The sequence below is a fragment of the Lampetra planeri genome, chromosome 24 (assembly GCF_965212315.1).
Source record: "Lampetra planeri chromosome 24, kcLamPlan1.2.h2, whole genome shotgun sequence".
Taxonomy (NCBI): Eukaryota; Metazoa; Chordata; class Hyperoartia; order Petromyzontiformes; family Petromyzontidae; genus Lampetra; species Lampetra planeri.
The window spans coordinates 3,165,206-3,187,718 of record NC_136130.1 but is presented as its reverse complement, the minus strand read 5'-3'; the positions used below and the strand labels follow the sequence as shown (position 1 = coordinate 3,187,718).

General features: G+C 54.2%; 1 protein-coding gene across 1 annotated transcript in view; it reads left to right on the top strand.

Moving 5' to 3' along the window:
• Nucleotides 1-21,641, top strand: part of LOC144726658 (ELAV-like protein 2) — a 141,344-nt gene extending 119,703 nt beyond the window's left edge. Inside the window, exons 5-7 of the mRNA XM_078605413.1 lie at nt 4,510-4,738; nt 15,757-15,795; nt 21,313-21,641. Of these exons, the coding sequence (XP_078461539.1) occupies nt 4,510-4,738; nt 15,757-15,795; nt 21,313-21,640 (596 nt within the window). The 3' untranslated portion in view covers nt 21,641. The remainder of the gene's footprint in view (nt 1-4,509; nt 4,739-15,756; nt 15,796-21,312) is intronic.
• Nucleotides 21,642-22,513: the final 872 nt, after the last annotated feature.

Sequence of the window (22,513 nt, the reverse complement as noted above, 5' to 3'; positions counted from 1 at the left end):
ACCCACTGCTCATGTAGCTCCACCCACTGTTCATGTAGCTCCACCCACTGTTCATGTAGCTCCATCCACTGCTCATGTAGCTCCACCCACTGCTCATGTAGCTCCAGCCACTGCTCATGTAGCCCCACCCATTGCTCATGTAGCTCCACCCACTGCTCATGTAGCCCCACCCACTGTTCATGTATCTCCACCCACTGTTCATGTAGCCCCACCCACTGCTCATGTAGCTCCATCCACTGCTCATGTAGCTCCACCCACTGTTCATGTAGCCCCACCCACTGCTCATGTAGCCCCACCCACTGTTCATGTAGCTCCACCCACTGCTCATGTAGCCCCACCCACTGCTCATGTAGCTCCACCCACTGTTCATGTAGCTCCATCCACTGCTCATATAGCTCCACCCACTGCTCATGTAGCTCCACCCACTGTTCATGTATCTCCACCCACTGCTCATGTAGCTCCACCCACTGTTCATGTGACTCCATCCACTGCTCATGTATCTCCACCCACTGTTCATGTATCTCCATCCACTGCTCATGTAGCCCCACCCACTGTTCATGTATCTCCACCCACTGTTCATGTAGCTCCATCCACTGCTCATGTAGCTCCACCCACTGTTCATGTATCTCCACTCACTGTTCATGTATCTCCACCCACTGTTCATGTATCTCCACCCACTGTTCATGTAGCTCCATCCACTGCTCATGTAGCTCCACCCACTGTTCATGTATCTCCACTCATTGTTCATGTATCTCCACCCACTGCTCATGTAGCTCCACCCACTGTTCATGTAGCTCCATCCACTGCTCATGTAGCTCCACCCACTGTTCATGTATCTCCATCCACTGCTCATGTAGCTCCACCCACTGCTCATGTAGCCCCACCCACTGTTCATGTATCCCCACCCACTGCTCATGTAGCTCCACCCACTGCTCATGTAGCTCCACCCACTGCTCATGTAGCCCCACCCACTGCTCATGTAGCTCCACCCACTGCTCATGTAGCTCCACCCACTGTTCATGTAGCTCCACCCACTGTTCATGTAGCTCCATCCACTGCTCATGTAGCTCCACCCACTGCTCATGTAGCTCCAGCCACTGCTCATGTAGCCCCACCCATTGCTCATGTAGCTCCACCCACTGCTCATGTAGCCCCACCCACTGTTCATGTATCTCCACCCACTGTTCATGTAGCCCCACCCACTGCTCATGTAGCTCCACCCACTGCTCATGTAGCCCCACCCACTGCTCATGTAGCTCCACCCACTGTTCATGTAGCTCCATCCACTGCTCATATAGCTCCACCCACTGCTCATGTAGCTCCACCCACTGTTCATGTATCTCCACCCACTGCTCATGTAGCTCCACCCACTGTTCATGTAGCTCCATCCACTGCTCATGTATCTCCACCCACTGTTCATGTATCTCCACCCACTGCTCATGTAGCTCCACCCACTGTTCATGTAGCTCCACCCACTGTTCATGTATCTCCACCCACTGCTCATGTAGCTCCACCCACTGTTCATGTATCTCCATCCACTGCTCATGTATCTCCACCCACTGCTCATGTATCTCCACCCACTGCTCATGTATCTCCACCCACTGCTCATGTAGCTCCACCCACTGTTCATGTAGCTCCACCCACTAGTCATGTAGCTCCACCCACTGTTCATGTAGCTCCACCCACTGCTCATGTATCTCCACCCACTGTTCATGTATCTCCACCCACTGCTCATTTATCTCCACCCACTGCTCATGTAGCTCCACCCACTGTTCATGTATCTCCACCCACTGTTCATGTATCTCCACCCACTGTTCATGTATCTCCACCCACTGTTCATGTATCTCCATCCACTGTTCATGTATCTCCACCCACTGTTCATGTAGCTCCACCCACTGTTCATGTATCTCCACCCACTGTTCATGTATCTCCACCCACTGTTCATGTATCTCCACCCACTGCTCATGTAGCTCCACCCACTGCTCATGTAGCTCCACCCACTGTTCATGTATCTCCACCCACTGTTCATGTATCTCCACCCACTGTTCATGTATCTCCACCCACTGTTCATGTATCTCCACCCACTGTTCATGTAGCTCCACCCACTGTTCATGTATCTCCACCCACTGTTCATGTATCTCCACCCACTGTTCATGTATCTCCACCCACTGTTCATGTATCTCCACCCACTGTTCATGTATCTCCACCCACTGTTCATGTATCTCCACCCACTGTTCATGCAGCCCCACCCACTGCTCATGTAGCTCCACCCACTGTTCATGTATCTCCACCCACTGTTCATGTATCTCCACCCACTGCTCATGTAGCTCCACCCACTGTTCATGTAGCTCCACCCACTGTTCATGTATCTCCACCCACTGTTCATGTATCTCCACCCACTGTTCATGCAGCCCCACCCACTGCTCATGTAGCTCCACCCACTGTTCATGTATCTCCACCCACTGTTCATGTATCTCCACCCACTGTTCATGTAGCTCCACCCACTGTTCATGTATCTCCACCCACTGTTCATGTATCTCCACCCACTGTTCATGTATCTCCACCCACTGTTCATGTATCTCCACCCACTGTTCATGTATCTCCACCCACTGTTCATGTAACTCCACCCACTGTTCATGCAGCCCCACCCACTGCTCATGTAGCTCCACCCACTGTTCATGTATCTCCACCCACTGTTCATGTATCTCCACCCACTGCTCATGTATCTCCACCCACTGTTCATGTATCTCCACCCACTGTTCATGTATCTCCACCCACTGTTCATGTATCTCCACCCACTGTTCATGCAGCCCCACCCACTGCTCATGTAGCTCCACCCACTGTTCATGTATCTCCACCCACTGCTCATGTAGCTCCACCCACTGTTCATGTATCTCCACACACTGCTCATGTAGCTCCACCCACTGTTCATGTAGCTCCACCCACTGTTCATGTAGCTCCACCCACTGTTCATGTATCTCCACCCACTGTTCATGTTTCTCCACCCACTGTTCATGTAGCTCCACCCACTGTTCATGTAGCTCCACCCACTGTTCATGTAGCTCCACCCACTGTTCATGTATCTCCACCCACTGTTCATGTAGCTCCACCCACTCTTCATGTAGCTCCACCCACTGTTCATGTATCTCCACCCACTGTTCAGGTAGCTCCACCCACTGTTCATGTAGCTCCACCCACTGTTCATGTAGCTCCACCCACTGTTCATGTAGCTCCACCCACTGTTCATGTAGCTCCACCCACTGCTCATGTAGCTCCACCCACTGTTCATGTAGCTCCACCCACTGTTCATGTATCTCCACCCACTGCTCATGTAGCTCCACCCACTGTTCATGTAGCTCCACCCACTGTTCATGTAGCTCCACCCACTGCTCATGTAGTTCCACCCACTGCTCATGTAGCTCCACCCACTGTTCATGTAGCTCCACCCACTGTTCATGTAGCTCCACCCACTGCTCATGTAGCTCCACCCATTCTTCATGTAGCTACACCCACTGTTCATGTAGCTCCACCCACTGTTCATGTAGCTCCACCCACTGCTCATGTAGCTCCACCCACTGTTCATGTAGCTCCACCCACTGTTCATGCATCTCCACCCACTGCTCATGTGGCTCCACCCACTGTTCATGTAGCTCCACCCACTGTTCATGTAGCTCCACCCACTGCTCATGTATCTCCACCCACTGCTCATGCATCTCCACCCACTGCTCATGCATCTCCACCCACTGTTCATGTATCTCCACCCACTCTTCATGTAGCTCTGGGCATGGTGCGCTAACCTCTGCGCCGCCACTCTGCCACCACATGAACCGCGCACATCTGCTCAGCCAAACGTGTCTCGTTGCGAGAGTTATTGTTTTACTTTAGGCAGATTACAGTCACTCTCCAGCATGCGCCAGTCGCACGATTGCTTACGTGTGTATATATATTATGATTTCAAAATCTATTGACACGGGGAAATTAGCATATCAGCGAGCTCGGGTTAACGCACGAAGGGCAGCAGCCGATGCATACAGATGACGCTACAAAGCTTGCAATCAATAGCGCTGTGTTATTTTTGAAGTTAAAACAACCTAAGGTATGCTCATTTATACGTGATGGGAAATAGTGACGCAGTGGTTCACGCAGTGTCCTTGGTTCAGTTCCCGGCACGGCTAACATCAGTAGCGAGCGATATCCTCGTCACACCTGCTGACGCAGAGAAGGCTCGCGTAGTCTCAGGACACAAATCGGCTCTTCCTGCGCGAGCGAGGTTTTTAGCTGCGTCTTGTTTCTCTCTCCCCCCCTCCCCTCCCCTTCCCCTCCTGTGCTTCTCTTCCGTTCTTTCCCCTCATCCTACCACATCCCTCCTGATCTTCCTCCGGTCACCACGCACTACATCCACCTTCCAATCCCCCCCCAACTCCCCACCTCCTCCCTCACCCCCCGGCGCTCCACGTCGCCATCGCCGCCACCGTCGCCTTCGCCGCCCCGTCTTCGTCGTGGCCCCAGCAGGCATGTCGCGCGGCGTGGGCTTCATCCGCTTCGACAAGCGCGTCGAGGCCGAGGAGGCCATCAAGGGCCTCAACGGGCAGAAGCCGCCGGGGGCCGCCGAGCCCGTCACCGTCAAGTTCGCCAATAACCCGAGCCAGAAGACCAGCCAGGCCCTGCTGGCCCAGCTCTACCAGTCGCCAATCCGCCGCTACCCGGGGCCCCTGCACCACCAGGCGCAGAGGTTCAGGTGAGCTTCCTGGACGCTGGGCCGCGTCGGACGCAAGTGGCCTGCGCCATCGAGGAGGGTTGAGGACAATCCCAAGGGCGCGCTTCTCCCGGGGGTCGGGCCAACCGCCGAGCGTTTCTCTCCTCGGGAAGATGTCGCCGTCCTGCGCTCGCAGCGACGGCGGGGTGGAGACGTCCGCTAGGGGCTAGCCCTCACGGGGGGCCTCCCTCAGCGGGGAGGATCCCCCCCCACCTCCCCCTACCAGCGGCGTGGAAGTGCTGAACACGCGATGACAACCCCTGGAATTAGCGCACTTTAGGTCGATCGCAACTGGCTGTGCAAATTCGCGTGCCAGGAGTGTTCACGGCGCACTTGTGTAAAACACTTGCTGTGTGAGCGGGGATGGTTGTTGAGTGGGCAGAGCTGTTTGTGTGATATTGGAGGCGAGAGGGAGGAGAGGGAGGAGAGGGCTGCCAGCTCACCACGTGCCGATTGAGCCTCCCGGAAAATGTTGCAGCTTTATTGGTGGGGGACAGACGGGATGAGATATAGATGGGAATAAATATGGTTATGGCCTCAGACACAATAAAGTGTAAGTAGCTGGCCCTCATGTGTTATTCTGGTCAACAGGCCTGATTCTGGTCATCAGGCTTGATTCAGGCCCTGAGTCCTGATTCTTGTGATAGATTTTGTTGGGGAGGGGGGGGCTTTTGACAGTGTTGACATTTTGTCGGATAGAAAGGATGCGTTACTACTGTATTATGCATTATGATACTCACCTCTCCTGTGATACAGTGAATCTGGGGGGGGGGGGGGGAGGGGGTCAAATTATGTACGGAGGATACCCGAGCAAGACAACAGTTAACCCTTTTACCAACCGACATTGACCATTGTGGTGAAGTATGGTCATGAACTCCAGAGTTGGGTGAAGGCTTAATCTAACAGTGGGTTGAAACAATGATGTATGCAGTCGTAATTTTTTTAAAAGAGCAATCAGAAAAGAGTGGGTGGAACAGTGCCGCAGTGAATCTCGGCCACGTCTGACATCAGTGGCGAGCGATATCTGAACGCGTCACGGGGCCTCACTGTTCACCGAGCCACACTGACCCAGATGGTGAAGTATGGTCAAACAAAAGAAGATACTTGAGGTGGGGATAGAGGGAAATCCGTTCTCTCTGGCCTCATTCGGGTTTTTAAGAAAAGAAAAAAACAAGCGGCAAAACCATCTGAGGGGGAAAAAAAAGACGAAGAATTTTCCACTAAGTCAAACATGAGATGCTTGGCGGCAATTGCTGAGCACTGTCATGTTCAGCTTGTGGTTGTCTGTAGATTAACACTAATTGCTTGCTATCACAGGAACCCAATGCTGCCACATTAATCTAAGGCTGTCTACGCATTAACACAGAGTACTCGTATTATTATTATTCCGAGTACGACCACGCTCGGCTGTGATGGGACTCCGTTATATTTTAACACGGCAGCAACCGGGGAATTACGCGCGTTATTGTGCGGCACTGGGAAATGGCGTTCAGATTCGTACGGCAACGATGACTCAACGCGGGGGCTTATATTTCTCACCCGAAAAAAATGTTGCATGTGGCTTTTGCCCGGTAGGCCAAAATAGGTGGCGCGTGACCAGTAGCCACAGCCATATCTGGAGGTATACTGGATGTGGTGTGCCGAGTGAGGAAATATTTTCCAGGTCGCGACACCCAAAATGCGAGTCCTCCCGAGTCCACGACTCGTGATTGGTCCCGAACTGGGCCTCGTGGTTATGTTTTGCTGCACCAGCTAGCGGCCACCACCGCCACTGGCTCTCCCCACCCGCAATCTCCCCCCACCAATCGCTCCTCCTCCTCCCCCCTTTGCGCACAGCCACGCGGATCGGCTCTTTCCGGCCGACTGCCCACACTGACGTTAGGTGACCCAGGCAGCCTCTGCCTAATAATAGCCACTGCCACTCGGGCTCAGGTGTTTGAGACATTCTCGACCAAACGCTCTCACTGGTGCCCAAGCACCCACATGACCACCAACGCGCCCATCCATACATACACCCACGTACCGACACACCCGCGCACCCCACGCACCACGTACGCACCCGCGCACCTGAGCACCCACGGACCCACGTGTTGACACACCAACACACCCATGTACCCACACACCCACTTATCAACGCACCGGCAAACCCATGTACTCATGTACCCACGCACTGACGTACCCACACACCCACGCACCGACACACCCACGTAGCCACACACCCACACACCTATGCACCCACACACCCACGAACTCGCTCACCCGCGCACTCTCTGACCCGCTCGCTCATGTGTGCACTCGATCACTCGTACACATGTGCTCACACATGCACTCGCTCACTCGCACGCACGCACGCCCACACGCGCGCTCACGCACTCACTCATCCACTCACTCTCTCACACGCTCTCTCCGAATAAATTTGGCACAAAAACTGGGTGGCCTTAAAAAACCGCCTTGACACCAAACCCACGGCCTGTCCCAACGGTGTTGATGATGCACGCAGTTTTAGTTTTGTGTGTGCACGCGTGTGTACGCGTGTGTACGGCGTGTATGTGCAGTGTGTTTCTGCACACATTAACCAATGCAACAAAGACAAAGATCCTCCATATAGCCTTAACAGTTTGTTGGGCCAAGTGCTGTAAGCGAGCACCTATGAAGGCCGGCATGGCACACGAGGGCGTGGGTGGCCAGCACCACGCCCGGCCGCCTTTGTCTCCCCAGTGGCGATGTTCGCACACCGTGCCAGGTATTCATTTGAGGCTGAGTCGACCTAGGGGAGGCCCGGGACCAGTTCAGATAATAATCACTGGTGGTAGTGGCCGTGAGCGGGCATCGAATTCGGGTCTTCAGGGTTTGTAGCGCGGCGTGCTAACCACTACACTACCGCTCCCGATAGAGACAGACACATACGCGCACGCACGTGCTCTATATACACACACACACATACAGGGAGTGTTTGATGGACGTGTGCTAGAGGGCGCGTCGTCGTATGACAGAGCCCTTGCTTTGGGACGATTGATAAATGCGGCCACTAAAACGAAGTGAGTCAAATGCAATTAAGCCGGCGGACAATGGGCAACAAATCAAAGGGCAATTACGAAAGAAGCTCCACGTACACTCTGGTAGATTGCTTTCTCAGCGGTGCACGGCGAGAATAACGACGCATAATAATCGCGATTCTTCACAGTTGGCTTCAGCAGAACACAACTCTGGCGGGAGGGAGCGTCCGCCGCAGAGATGGAGCGATGAAATGGGCTCGCGCGCTGATCGATTGTTACGTCGCGGGGCAGTGAGAGACGACGACAGCTTGGGGAGGCCTTCATCCAGCAGTGGATGCACCACATGGCTGATGATGATTTGCCATGACGAGAGGGGTAGGTCAAGAGATGGATTCAAGAGATGCGTTGTGTTTGCAGAGCAGCGAAATTGATTGGCTCCATTACATCGCTCGGGCAGTCACTTTGGAAGGGTTCGGAGATCACGGCAGGGTCAAGAGGCGAAGGATTGAGGCACGGGTGGTGTCCGGGTTGCTGAAACTCAACAAAGCAGCCTGTCTAAACCAGTCCTGGGACTCCCCTAGGCCTCCTCATCCTCCTTGTCCCCTTACCACACCTTACCTCATCCTTCTCGTCACATCACCACACTCCCATCCCTATTCCACAGCTCCTCTTCTTCATTCTCCCTCCACGCTCCTACCCACCCCTCCGCCCCCCCCGCCCCTTCCCCTGCACGCACCCCATCGGGCACTCGAACGAGCGTAAACAGCGGCGCCACGGAGAGGCAAAGGCGTGGTGCCGGCCACACCACCACCACCACCACCTCGTGTGGCCACGCGGGAGCAGACCGGCGCTCGCAGTGCAGCTTTGTTGAAGCCTCCGCGGCGGGTTGCCAGCGTGTGCCTTAAAGGAACATTCCGTCGTAAATTTCCGAGTAAAACTTTTTGTTACTCCCGAGATATTTCCCCGGGCACTCGTTTACAAACAAGATTTAGCGGAAGGTTAATACGGCGCGGGGCCCGTGCGATAAATACATCGCCGCGATCGGAGGGGGAGCTTGTGAGCAGGTTTTGGCGGACGAGCGGGGCGGCCGCCTTCGCCGAGCTCCCGAGGTGTCACCGGCGCCGTAAATCCCATTTATTACTGATTAGGAAAATCTTTCCTGTATGCCACGCTCCATAAGTCTGTCCCACGCTAACAGGTTTATCGCCCAGAGTGTGGGCAGCGAGCCTTCGCCAAATTTAAATCATCGCCGCCGCACGCCATTTGCATGGGAATTAGCAGGGCACTAAAATGATTTATCCCCGCGCGACTTCGTGTGCGGATGATTGCACAGGGGAGAGAAAAAATAATACGGGCACTAAAAAACATAAAATGAGAATGACATTCTAAAAAATATCTATCTATCCCAGTGTAATGTTTGGCTTATTTTTTTATATATTAATTCATCATGTACGGTAACTAATCATACAAAAGTTTGCCAATTCTACTGTCGCGTATGATGGCAGTGGCGTCACGTTCAGGAGCTAAATTCAGATGTCGAGGTCTGCTGGCCGTGACGAGAGATCTCGTGTGGTCTTGTTAATCTTATCACATCTAGATTTACACAGCAGCGCCTTAATACAAAGGACTTTACAATAATTATAGCATTGTATATAGATGATAGTGGTTTAAATAAAGAGTGGGGTTGTTATTAAAATGGTGGTGTAGTTATGGTGACTCGAGGACACGTGGGAGTGGTTGAGGAGAGGTTGGGGTAGTGATAGGGGTTGGGGTAGTGATCGGGGTTGGGGTAGTGTTCGGGGTTGGGGTAGTGATAGGGGTTGGGGTAGTGATCGGGGTTGGGGTAGTGATAGGGGTTGGGGTGGTGATAGGGGCTGGGGTAGTGATGGAGCTGGTGTAGTGATAGGGGTTGGGCCTCGTTATAGGGTTTGGGGTAGTTATGTTTATAGGGGTAGTGATAGTGGTAGTGATGGGGCTAGTGATAGGGGTAGTGATAGTGGGAGTGATAGGGGCTGGGGTAGTGATAGGGGTTGGGGTAGTGGGAGTGATAGGGGTTGGGGTAGGTCTGGTCGTAGCTGGGGGGCGAGTACAGGGAGTAGCAGTGGCAGGATGGGCTCAGTAGAAGAGATGGTGGTTGCTTTAAGGAAGGAGGGGAAGCTGCAGGCTATCGTGAAGATGATTGTTTGATGCGGTGCAGTGGGAGTTGTTTCCAGTGAAGGGAATCAAGAAGGTAGAAGGAACGCGAGAGCGAGACTGGGCACAGGGCGAGGGAGTCAGAGAGATGGGCCATTAGAGATTGGGAATGTAGAGGACGTGGTGGGACAGAGAAGTAAGATTTGAGAGGCGTGAAATCGGGTAGTGCAAGACTATTGGAGATATTTATCGACCAGAGTGAGACATTTAAACTGCGACAGTCGACAGGGAGACAGCATTCCTGGGGAAACCAGAGCAGACGTGTCGGGAATTGTGAGGCATTTTGTTCCCGTTGTTGCGACGGCGTAGGGAGGGGGCCTCGAACAGGAGGCGGGGCCTCTAAGAGTGCTGCTCGGTGTAGAGATGTTGGTGGTCGTGGCCCGCACGCAACCTCACCAGAATGTGTCTCCAGAGTGTGGATAGTTTAACGTGGCACGGCGTGCTCATTTAAGGCGGAGTCGACCAAGAAGAGGCTCGCCACCTATGCGAGACCGCTGCGCTACCCAGTGCACCAGTGCTGCACACAAAGACCCCAGCCCCGTGAACCCACTGTTGGGGCAAGTGCTGTCGATGAAGGCCGGCACGGCACAGTCGAAGGGGTTGGGTGGCCAACACCATGCCCAACGCCCGGTAATGATGCTTTACACACAGCACCGGGGACTAAATTGACGCCGAAGTCGACCTAGGGAAGGCCCAGCACCAGTTTCAAATATTCGTCATTGATATTGTCCGGAAATCGAACTCGGCATGCGGTTGTTAGCGCATCGCGCATCGCGCTAACAACTGCTGCACAACCACAACAACAACAACCGCCATTCGTCACTTAGTGACGGTGACGTCACCACGACGCTTGTGCCAGGCTATGTACACCTTGAGGCCACGTGAAGTGTCGAACGCCTGCTGGCAGGAGGTCACGGGGCAGACCAAGGTGCCACGGGTCGACTGACTGAGATGACTGAGACGACTGGCTGATGCACCACCAGTGCCCCCTACTGTGCCAACTTGCTGTGCTTTAGCCACCCAGCACTCCACTCGTTGTTGTGAGCGTCGCTCCTCCGCCCTCTGTTGTTGTTGGAGGGTGACTGCCTCCAACTGCCCAGTAGCGTCCTTCACGAGCCTCCTCCACAGAGGCCGATCTTGACACCGCTGGTACCGGTCATCGGCAAGTCCACTCAGCTCCACGTCCTCCTGTACCACATCACTCCATCTCTTCTCTAGCCCGTGCCGCGCCCGTTTAGCCCCCTCGATCCGGCCGAACAAAAGCTGTTTGGGCATGCGGTGGCTGGGCATGCGGGCTACATGACCCAGCCAACGCAGCCTTGTCTGTCGGAGGAGCTCATCGATGGGACTTTGTCCAGATCTTTCAAGGATTTGTGAGCTCCTCACACAATCCAGCCTGGTTAAACCCAGGATGGATAGTAGGCAGGCCAGCCTAAATGTTTCCAACCAGCGAAGATGTTCCATTAGAGGGGTCCACGTTTCGCAAGCATAGAGAAGGGATGGAATGACTGTGACAAAGAAGACCTGAAGCTTCGTGCGGTTCGAAAGACCAGGTAACTTCCACACAGCGTTACGCAGGCGATGAAAAGATAATGCCACTCGACTGATTCGGAGTGACACATCTGCTGTTAAACCGGAGCCGGTCATAAGCACACTGCCCAGATATGGGAAACTCTCCACTCTCTCCAACAACTGCCCTATCACCAATTGGGAGTTGTGGGGGTGGAGTGTCCGATGGTACAAAATACCCTGGCAGGTGCTTAGTTTTGGTGGGGCTGATGGTAAGGCCCCACCTCTTAGTGGCAAGCTCCAGGTTTAGCAGCAGCGTCTCCAACTCCTCCTCTGAGTGAGCAGCGATTACCAGATCATCGGCATACATAACATGGTTGAGCAATAGGGAGCCATCCCTTGACCGCACCCGGGCATCGATTAGCCTCCCATTATATCTGTACTAGATGGAAATTCCTCTGGTGCAGCTATTGAAGGCCTCACGAACTACGTGGTCAAAATAGATGTTAAATAATGTGGGAGCCAGAGGACATCCCTGTCGCACCCCAAGGTGTACAAGGAATGGCTCTGACTCCCGGCCACGTAGTTTTACCCAGGCCCGCTCACCATCATGAAGGTCCTTAATGATCGTGAGCAGAGGGTCAGGGACTCCGAAAGCACGAAGAACAACCCAGAGCCCAAGCCTACTGATGGTATCATAGGCCTTGACCAGGTCAATAAAGCAGAGATGTAGGTCTTGTTGGAATTCCCTACACCTCTGCTGTAGCAGACGGACAGAAAACATGGCATCCGTGCAGGACCGTCCTTTCCTGAAACCACATTGAGGCTCCGCAAGCCTCTCCTCAGCGTGCCTAGCAAGGCGATGTTGAATAATCCTTGCCAGGACCTTTCCCGGCACACTGAGGAGTGAGATGCCCCTGTAGTTGTTACAGTCTGTGCGGTCCCCTTCTTAAAGAGGGGGACCACCAGGGCATCCTTCCAGTCACAACCATACACACTGACACACACAGACACTGACACACACACACAACCTCACACACACCCACACACTGACACACACACACAACCACACACACACTGACACACACGCGCGCTCACACGCCGCGCGCTCGCACACTGCGGTGGCTGCATTAAGCGCCGACTCATTAATTAGGGAGAGAGGTGGGGGGTGTTGTGGTCGGCGATGTTTGCTTTGTCGGCAAACGGTGCCGTGTGCAGCCGGCTGCCGCTAATAAGGCCCTCGAATGTGTATGGGGGGCTGGGTGGGGGGGTTGGTGGTTGGAAGGGAGGGTGGGGGGCAGGGGGTAAGAAAGTGGGGGTGCAGGTGCGACTCCCGTGTTTGCGAGACGCCCCCCCCACCCCCATGTCTTGCTGAGCCCCCCCCCACCGATCGCTCCAGACGGTCATTAGAGCGAGTGGAGGAGCCGTCGCTTCGCAATCCCAGCCACTTTGACCCCTCCTGTTGCCACAAATTACGATCAGCCCAAAGCGAAGTCGCGCCCGCCCGCGACTATTTATAGCCCGGGGTATTGATTGCGAGAGTATTTACGCTTCTGTAGTACGGTATATAGAAAACGACTTAGGTTACTATCTCCCCCCCCCCCACCACCGTGGGGCAAGTGCTGTTAGCGAGTACCTATGAAGGCACGCTGCTGATGTTGACAGGTACTTGTTTGAGTAATCTAATCCTAGCCAGGTAATCCTGGCCTAGAGCGTGCGTGGTGGTGGTGGCGGCAGCAGCACTGTGGTTCAGGAGCTCGGTGGCAATGTCGAGGTCTGCTGCTGGGCACGGCGAGAGGGGCATCAGGGCAGACACAGAGAGAGAGAGTTCGTGTTGTTCTGTTGTTCCTCCTCCTTCGTTGACGCAGCGCAGCGGCTTTACTGCGGCACGCATTCCCTCGCGATTGCATAACGATGCGCAGGAAGGACGCGTCAGGTTGCGGAGTCCTGCGACAAACAAAAGACAATCACCGACTGCTGAGAGATTTCCAAATGGATTCTTCATCGCAAAACACGGTGCCGATAGCAGAGTTGAGATAAACCAAGGGTGAGGGGTGGGGGGTGGAACAGGAGGCTGGAATGGAACGCTCTTGCTATTTCCACTACCCCGAGCCAAATAGAAATCATGCGACGATACCGTCAGCGACGTCTAAGTCCGTGTTGATGCCGCTACAATCCCGGTACATTTGCGTGTTGCCAAAAAGAGAAAAAGCTCATGCCCGCCTGTGAAAAGAATAAAAAAAGCAACACTGCTGTCCGGTACCTCCCTATTAGAAGAACAACAACAACAACTACAGACACAGAAACTAGCGCAAAGTTTGCGGTGCTGATCGCAAGAGACAAGCGAGACGCGGGGAGACAAATGAGGAACGGAGAACGGGAAAACTTTTATTCCACGTTACTTCGAGCGGGGGGGGGGGGGGAAGGCGGAGGAGAAGTGAGGGAGGCAATTTAGTCACCATCACAGCGAGATGGGAGAGGGGGGGAGAAAGGCAGCCCGGACAGAGCCGTGCAATCGCCTGCCGTGCACCAGGGAGATTACATTCGGAGGCCGGCCCGCTACAGTTTGTCAGGCCTCTTGAGCAGTGGGGGAGTTGGGAGGGGGGGGCAAGGGGGCGCACGTTGGCCGACGGGATGCATAGCGGCCGTGGCGGCGGCAGTGCGAGGAGCTTGTGTGTGTGTGTTTTTTTCTTTAAAGAGCTTTATATATATATTTATATATATTTATTTGAAAAATCCCTCGTGTGGAGGAGGTCAAGCCCCAGCAAATATGAACCCGGAGTGGCGACGGGGCTGTCGAGGCACGCGCTCGATTTTCTGGGGGGTGGGGACGGGGCGCGGAGCCCCCACCCCACGGGCTCGACTGGGAGCGCCCCCCTACCTGCTCCCCCCCCCCCGTCTCCCGGCCGTGCCGACCCCGCGTGATTGAAATAAAATCCGCTGCGCTCGCCTGCTCAGCTCTGCCGGAATCCCTCGGCGCAAGTAGTGGTGGCCGAGTGGCCCAGGGCCGGTCGTGGCTGTTAGCACGCGGTCGGCACGAGGGGGGGTGGGGCAGTGACCCCGAGGAGCCCGGCACGAGGGGGGGGGGGGGGGGGCAGTGACCCCGCGGAGCCCGGCGGGAGAGATGTCCCTACCGTGGGGCGAGTCGCCCACGCGACCCACACGGCTTGCGGGCGAGGCAGGAGGCAGGTTTCTTAGAGGAAGTCGGCCCAATGCAATCTCATCTGCTGACATCTACAACGGTGCTCCTTGTTGCTGTGCCAAGCAATGGTGGTTAAACAGAATCACCATCCTTCGTCTTACACGAGTGATGCGTGTGCCTTGCCGACCTTCATAGCTGCTACTCGCTCACAGTACGAGCCCCAACAGTCTGCTAAAGGCTACACGGGGGATCTTTTAATTTGTCTTTGTGGGGAGCAGTGGCACGGTGGTTAGAGCATTGCACTACGAACCCTGGTGACCTGGGTTCGACTTCCGGTCACGACCAACATCAGTGGCCCGTAATATCTGAACCAGTCGCAACCAGTTCCGGGCCCTCCCTGAGGTTTATCCAGCCCTCAAATGGTTACCTCAAGTTCTGCATAAACATCGGTACCTGGGAGACAAAGGTGGTTGGGTGTGGTGAAGGCCACAACGCCATTCCATTGTCTCGTGATGATCGAGAATTTGGAAAAGTTTTCTGACTAAAAATACTTCACAACAACAACAACAACAACCGTAATTGTTTTTGATTAAATTTGAGAGATATTCGTCTTGATTAGCTCATTTAAAATCCGAGACTTGTGTAACTGCATTTATAATAATGTTTTGCAATATTAAGTTGATAAATGCAAAGTTGGAGCAGCGGCATCGGTGCGCAATGGCCTACACTTGTGCTTACGCTAATTGCTTAAAACTTTGTTTTCAATAATAATAAAAAAGGTAAATTATGCAGCCGATGCAATAATTCCCTTACGATGAAAAATTAACGGACCGCTCTCCGATTCCCTCACCGATCTGTGCAGATTACCAGTTCTAAACTTACTGAGCTGATCCGCCGGTTGACTGTTTATGCCTTTGCTCAGGTCGGCAGATTGAAGCAGACACCTCTAACGTTGTGTGTGTCTCTCTCTCTCCCGTCTCTTTCTCTATTTCCCTGCCCATATCTCTCTCTCTCTATCTCCCTTTACCTCTCCTCGTCTCTCACTCTGTCCATTGCTGCTCTCCTCCAACCTTGACACTGCCTTCCCCTATCCCTCTCTCCCCAACCTCCCCGTCTTCCTCCCTCTCTCCCTCTCTCTCATCATGCCTTCACACCTTTAGGCTGGACAATCTCCTAAACATGGCTTACGGAGTAAAGAGGTAATTTCTTCCCCCCCCCCCCACGGCCCCGCCCCCTGTCCCCCTCCCCCCGGGCCCCCAACCCCCACCCCCCAGGACCCTGTCCTACACCTGCGGTTGCTCTTTGTCATACATTTTATATTTTTTCCCACACTCTTTGCTTTCAATTTCTAGGTTAAGCACCCCCCCCCCCCCAACCTTCATGGCCACTTCTTCCCAACGCCGACAGCTAATGTTCATTTTCTGTTTGTTTTTCTTTTTAGAACGAGGAAGCTTTGCATTTTGCTCTTTTTGTTTGTTTGCATATTGAATGATTACAACGACGCGATCGCCGCGTCTCGGCATGGAATTTCCGCTCGCATTTCCTGCAAAAGCCTCTCATATTCCTCATCCACACGCCTGCGTTCCTCTTTCATTTAATTTCTCTTCCCGCCGCTCGGATTGCTTTTTGATGGCATTACCCCCCCCCCCCCCTCTCGCGTACGCGCAAGCCAGAAAGAAGCGTCGTGCGTGCCTCGGTCAACCGCAAACGACACAACGCTTCCCCGACGCGCGCGCGCACCCACAAATATAATGACAATTTTTGTTCCGAAACAAATCCCCCTTCCCCCACCCCACCCCCAAAAAAAGAAACATCGCCGTTTAATCGACGGTTACAAAATGCTGGGTGTCATTTTAACCCCCAGCCCCCGTCGTCCCGTCCCGCGCCGCTGTGAGCCGGCGATGCGATGCCAATCCGCGACGCGGCGTGCGCGAGAGAGAGAGATAGGAATTCACCGAGAGAATCGGGGGGGGGGGGGGTGCGAACCCACGTCCACCATCGGCGATTGCGCCCACGGTAGAAATTCCTTTGGCCTCCGCCGGCCTGGTGGGGGGGGGGGGGGGGTGGGGGGGAACGGTAATTTTTTGTCGTGGGGAAATGAGAAGTTAGCTTCGCGGGGAAAAAAAAACCCACTGACAACGCACGAGTGGTGGGGAAGAACGGAGCGGGCGGGTGGGCGGGCGGGTGGGTGGTGGGGGGAAGGAAATATAGAAAAAGCAATAAAAACCATTTGCTTTATTTACGACTCAATTTATCATTAAAACGGCCGTGAAATTCCTGAAGGGAGGAGGCGATAGACTTTTTTCAAGCCGGGTCGTTTCTCACCAAGCCGTCATTGCCGTTTTTACGCATTTTTTTGTTGTTTAGCTGAGCTCTCTCCCTCTCCTCCTCTCCCCCCTCGTTGGCGATCAATGTTAATTCTGCCCGTCGTAAAGTGTGACTCGGTTTGGTCGCGTTGAACCTGGGAGGGATGAAGGCGATGGGCGTGGGGCGGAGGGTGGCGGCTTTCTAGGCTGGGGAGGGGCTGTTGGGGGGAATTGTCGGCGATTGGTAGGGGGGGTGGGCGGGCGAGCAGGGTGGGAGATGATGGGTCAAGAGGTCAGATATTCTCCAGACGCGGGCAGACACAGAGGCGAGGTTGGGGCGTCAACGGAGCCGTCGTAAACAAAACCGGCTTTCAACATTTTCCACCGATCGATGGCTCCCCTTTGATATTCACGGCATTCGGTTTTTTTGCCCTCCTGCGCGCACCCCGGGTAGCCGCCGCCGCACGGGGACAAGCAGGCGCGTCGTGGCGATTCCACATTCAAGTCTGCTTATTTCTTTTTATTACGTCTGTGCTAAAAGGAACCAAAATCGTTCATTCTTTCCATGTCCTCTCGCCCCTCCCCTCGTTGTGCGAATCCTGACACCCGCCCCCCTCCTTGCATTCATACACTTTACACATCCAAACCGTGATCGTTCCGTTGTAATTGCAGATTAGATTGTAAAGCAACGGAGCTCCCAGTTATGCGAATGGAGAGTCGAATTCCTGGCCTCAGCGTACTGAATCCCATTATCATTGCCATCATCGTCGTCATCGGTATCACTGTCATCATCGTCATCACCATAAGCGGGATCACTATCATCATTAATGATGCTGCAGCACCGCTGAGCAGGAAGTCACCGGTGAATAATATGTTAATAAGCAGTAACTGGACCTCGTCACGGTAATGTGGAATTTCCACCACCAAGCCATAGGGCTTCCCGACGGATGCTCGCTTGAACGGCTGGGGGGGGGGGAAAACACTTTTGAATTTGTTTTCACTCCGCAAACCAAACCCTAATTCTCATTGTGGGAGACGACAGAGATCCTGGATGGGGGGCGGCGACATCCATCAGTGGGGGCTTTGGTGGGGGGCTCCGGTCTCACACAGTGGTCGCCCCTGGTACAGAACAACTGCCCCCCTGAGACGGACGGTGGGTGACAGCGGCGTTAACGCCGTCCCCAGCGGACATGGGCGCGTGACCTCCGCGGGGTTCGTGGGCGCGGAGCGGTGCACGCGAACTCATTTGCATGTGGAATTGTACACGGCACAGGACCGCTGGGCCCATTAGCAACCTCAGCAGCTGCGGGGGCGATGATACATTGCCCGCGATTACACAATGGGCAGGTCATTCATCAGTTGGTTAGTGTTGTTTCTTATATTTACGAGTCGCTGAAACAACACGTTATGGATTCAAAAAATATAAACACCCCCTATCGTCCAGCCCTCCGTGCAGTCAACTCACTGCCCCTGTTTAAATAATAATAATCAGTAATAACAATAATGATGCCAACTCTTAACGACTCGAGAGGCGCCAGGAGGAGGAATCACAGACAAGCGGGTCGGTGAGCCGGCGCCAACAATTGCCCACGCTCTGCGGTCCTCTATATATATACTGAAAAGTTATTGGCCAATGAACCCTTTCCCGTTCCGATACTTCTGCAAGTTGCAGGGTGGGGGGGGGGGTCTCGTTCACCACGGAATCTCCGGACGCGCAAGCAGCTCGGCATTAATTTTATATGTTGCACTCACCGCAGAGAACCGTAGCGACACGACCGCACTCTACGATAGCTGGCGCCAAACTGCGCCACACGCCCCTCACCCCGCATGGCCTTGTGGGAGCCTCGGTGTTTCTCCCGACCTGAAGATTACCGACAAAGTTCTTTGTCTACATTTTTTCACTTTTCCTTCTGATAAAGTTCTTCACCAGTTTGTTTTCTTCCGATTCATCGGAACGGAATAAGAGACACGTACGTCATCGGAATGGGAAAGGGTCAAGGTGGTTTCAGCCAATAAATGAGCATTTACAAGTCTGCCCTGGTTGGCTGAGTGCCCCCTTCTCTCTGTACGATCAACAGAGCCCCCGTCCCCCCCCCACCCCTCCAATGCTCGCAGGCAGCATCCAGAGACACGCTGACACTTAAAGACGCTACGTCGAGCCGCCTCTGTACCGCTATCATTTGCTTACCCCAGTGTCTCTCCGCACAAGCGAGCTACAGGTGATGCTCACCTCCGTGTGGCAGCCCTGCGCCAGTGGTGGAAATTCCACATTCCTATGACAGGGGCCAGTCGCTCCAGCGGACAAGCAACTGTTGATATCCCGTGAAGTAGGTACTTAGTCTCCCCACCCCGGCGCTAGGGTTTAAGCGCGACGTGGGTCGAGCGATTTCACCACAGCACTCGGGCGGACCATATAATATTCTGTATATGACCAGCGTGGTGAAGTACGGTCAAACAACTCGCAGGACCGACACGCATGGGGGAGAGCCTTTATTCAGCAGCGGATTGGCGAAGTGCCGGAAATTATTGATGGTAAAATAAAATAAATTGTACGTGCAGACCGTACATGAAGTCGGTCGGAAATGACTCCCGTTGGCGCGTATAATCATAGTGACAGTAATTTTACCGGTGCTCCTTGGCTCACACATTGAGATGTACTCGTTGGCAATTAAACACGAGCCCTTCGCCTTGTTTCCCACGTAAACCCTCACTTGAAGCGGTGTGAAAAATCGCGCAACCGTCGCGTTCGCGCGGCCCCCCCCCCCGCCCGCGACACGCCGCGATCACGCTCGCAGCGGCGCACTCCGTGACATCCAGACGCACGCCCGGCACTCGGAGCGGGAGTATTGTGACCGGTAGAAGGCGGCGCAGCGAGTTGTGGGTTTTCGTCGACCTAAATAGTTTGAGTCCGCTGCGCACGTGAGGACGTCCGTCGAATCGCTCGTTCGCCCCGAGCGTTCCCAGTGTAGCGGGACCCCTCCCCCCTGTAAAGGAGTCTTGATACTCCGCGAGGCTTTCCTGGGTAAATAATGGATGTTATTGGAACATTATTATTATTCATCTCTTGCCTCTTGCTTTGCCTACATTTCACCGTTCCCTTGCGGGAGAGGCATTAACATTTTTTCTTAAACACGCTTAATCTTTTTAAAGTCAGATGTGCTGCTAATAATTGGTGTTTGCATACTCGACGCGTGCGCGAGCACGGTAATTCGGCCATTAAAACCGTGAGCACGCACCGTGGCACGGTAATTTTTATATTATATATTTTTTGACGAAACGATTGTAAAAATGAGCCGTGTTGATGCGAAACAAGGTGCTCGGAATGGCATCCGACACAAAATCCCCCTGCCTCTAATCTGACGTAAAAGGTTTAAGGGTTTAATTCGAAATGCCATGTCGCCCCCGCTCAACGGGACGCACCAAAACATTGCACGAACACGTTCCAAGATAAAATCGGGTAAAATTCCCAACCCTATAGGACGCTTAACAGAAAGCAATGAGGCAGCAGAGTCCCTCATTCCCTCCTGAACCAAACAAAATGTTGAACTGGAACTATTTGTTATTTTACGCAGGTAAGGGCCCACTGAGCCATGTCGCTCGTTTTCAGAAGCGACCTGGCCATCACAAACGATAGCTCAACGGAGTGGCTCATCACATTGACATTTATAGCAGACAAATACTCTAAGCGCACGTTGATTCTCAACGTTGACGGAAAAACCGGAGGACCCGGAGAAAAATTAACGCGACCACAAGGAGAGAGAACACTCAAAAGTCCAAATATACAACAGGCGTCAGGGATGGGATGAAACTCATGACTCCCTGTGTACCAGGCGAGGGAGTTAACATCTTGCCACCGTGGCGCCCCAGGCAGCGAGGCCTCGCTGGCGCTAGGAGCGGTGCTCGAGGAGACCCCCGCCACCCGGTGGTGGCGTCGGGCGCAGGCTCCGTGTCTGGGCGAGTTGAGCCCTGTTCCGAGCTGGCACAGCACGTGGGCCCCAGTGGCACGAGGGACCAAGCGGGCCCCTAGATCTATATGTAGGTAATAGGTCCAAGGCCGTGCTCGGCTTACTCGGCAAAAGATCTCCACGTTGCGCCGGAGACAGAAGCTGACTGGAAGGCCGCGGCGCCGAGTCGTGGAGCGGGGGGGTCACGCGCTCGGAGCGGGCGACGGGCCTCGGAACTCGAGCCGTTCCGCACTGGCCGAATCCGTGTTGTCGGTGGGTACACCGGAGTAGGTGGCACGTGACTGCAAGCCGTAGCGAGAGGAGGTATAATAGACGCGGTTGTACCGGGAGGCAGGTAGGCCGGGCGTGGCGCGGCTCGACTTTACGGGCAGCGAAGGACGCGGCTCCCGTGCCTGACGGAGCGCCGCATCTGCTGCCCCCCCCCCTCCGCTCCTCTGCTCCGCAGGTTCTCCCCGCTCACCATCGACAGCGTGACCAGCCTGGCCGGCGTGGCAATCCCCGGCCACACGGGCACAGGCTGGTGCATCTTCGTGTACAACCTGTCGCCCGAGGCCGACGAGGGCATCCTGTGGCAGATGTTCGGCCCCTTCGGAGCGGTGACCAACGTGAAGGTGATCCGCGACTTCGCCACCAACAAGTGCAAGGGCTTCGGCTTCGTGACCATGACCAACTACGACGAGGCCGCCATGGCCATCGCCAGCCTCAACGGCTACCGACTCGGTGACCGTGTTCTCCAGGTCTCCTTCAAGACGAGCAAAGCTCACAAGGCGTAGTGCGGTGGGGTGGGTGTGTGGGTGAGCGGGTGAGCGGGGGAGAGAGAGAGAGAGGGAGGGCGGGTGGGGGATGAGTTGTGGGGCTGGTGCGGGGAGGAAGCCGGGCGGGCGTCCCGCTCCCGACTCGGATCGGACGCCGCCGCGGTTAACGTGGCGGCACCGATTTGCGTGAGAGAGGGTGAAACACGATTACCCACGACTTGGTTCCGTTTTGACTTGTGTGGGTTTTTGTTTGGGGGGGGGGGGTGGGGTGGGAAGGGAGGGGGGGCGGTTTCCTTCAGGTTCTCTTTTTTCTTTTCAAAAACGGCAAAGGTCACCCGTCCACCGACCTCGAGGACATCCCGTCGCCATTAATCCGAGGTCGCTATTTATTAATTGACGTAACTTATTTATTTATTTGTTGGCACGCCTGCTTGTTATTTATTTGCTTCCTCGCTGCGGCTTGATCTTTCATCGGGAGGGGGAGAGCCGTAGGCGCGTGGAGGCGTGCGAGTGCGGCCTTTTCTAGGCACGCGGACGACAATGTGGTTATCGTTCGTTTTTTTTTTCTCTTCCGAAAGTAAAATTATCTCACAAACTGATTTTTTTTTTTGCTAATAAGGAGCTTGCGTGCTTATTCATAACAGAGAACAAATTGCAATGATTTTCTTCTCGTGAGTTCAGTGACTCTGCGACGATGTCACTCTGACGACATCGCCAGTGGAACAGTTGGAGACTTTTGTGCGCACAGGTACTGGAACAAATGACGACAGGTAGATTTGTATGGCGCGTAAAGATATGAATGCCCTTTGTACATTGGTGTTGACTTCCGTGCGGCAATTTGAAAAGATGAATACTTTTTGAAACGAAGTAGACAAATCGCCGACTTATTAT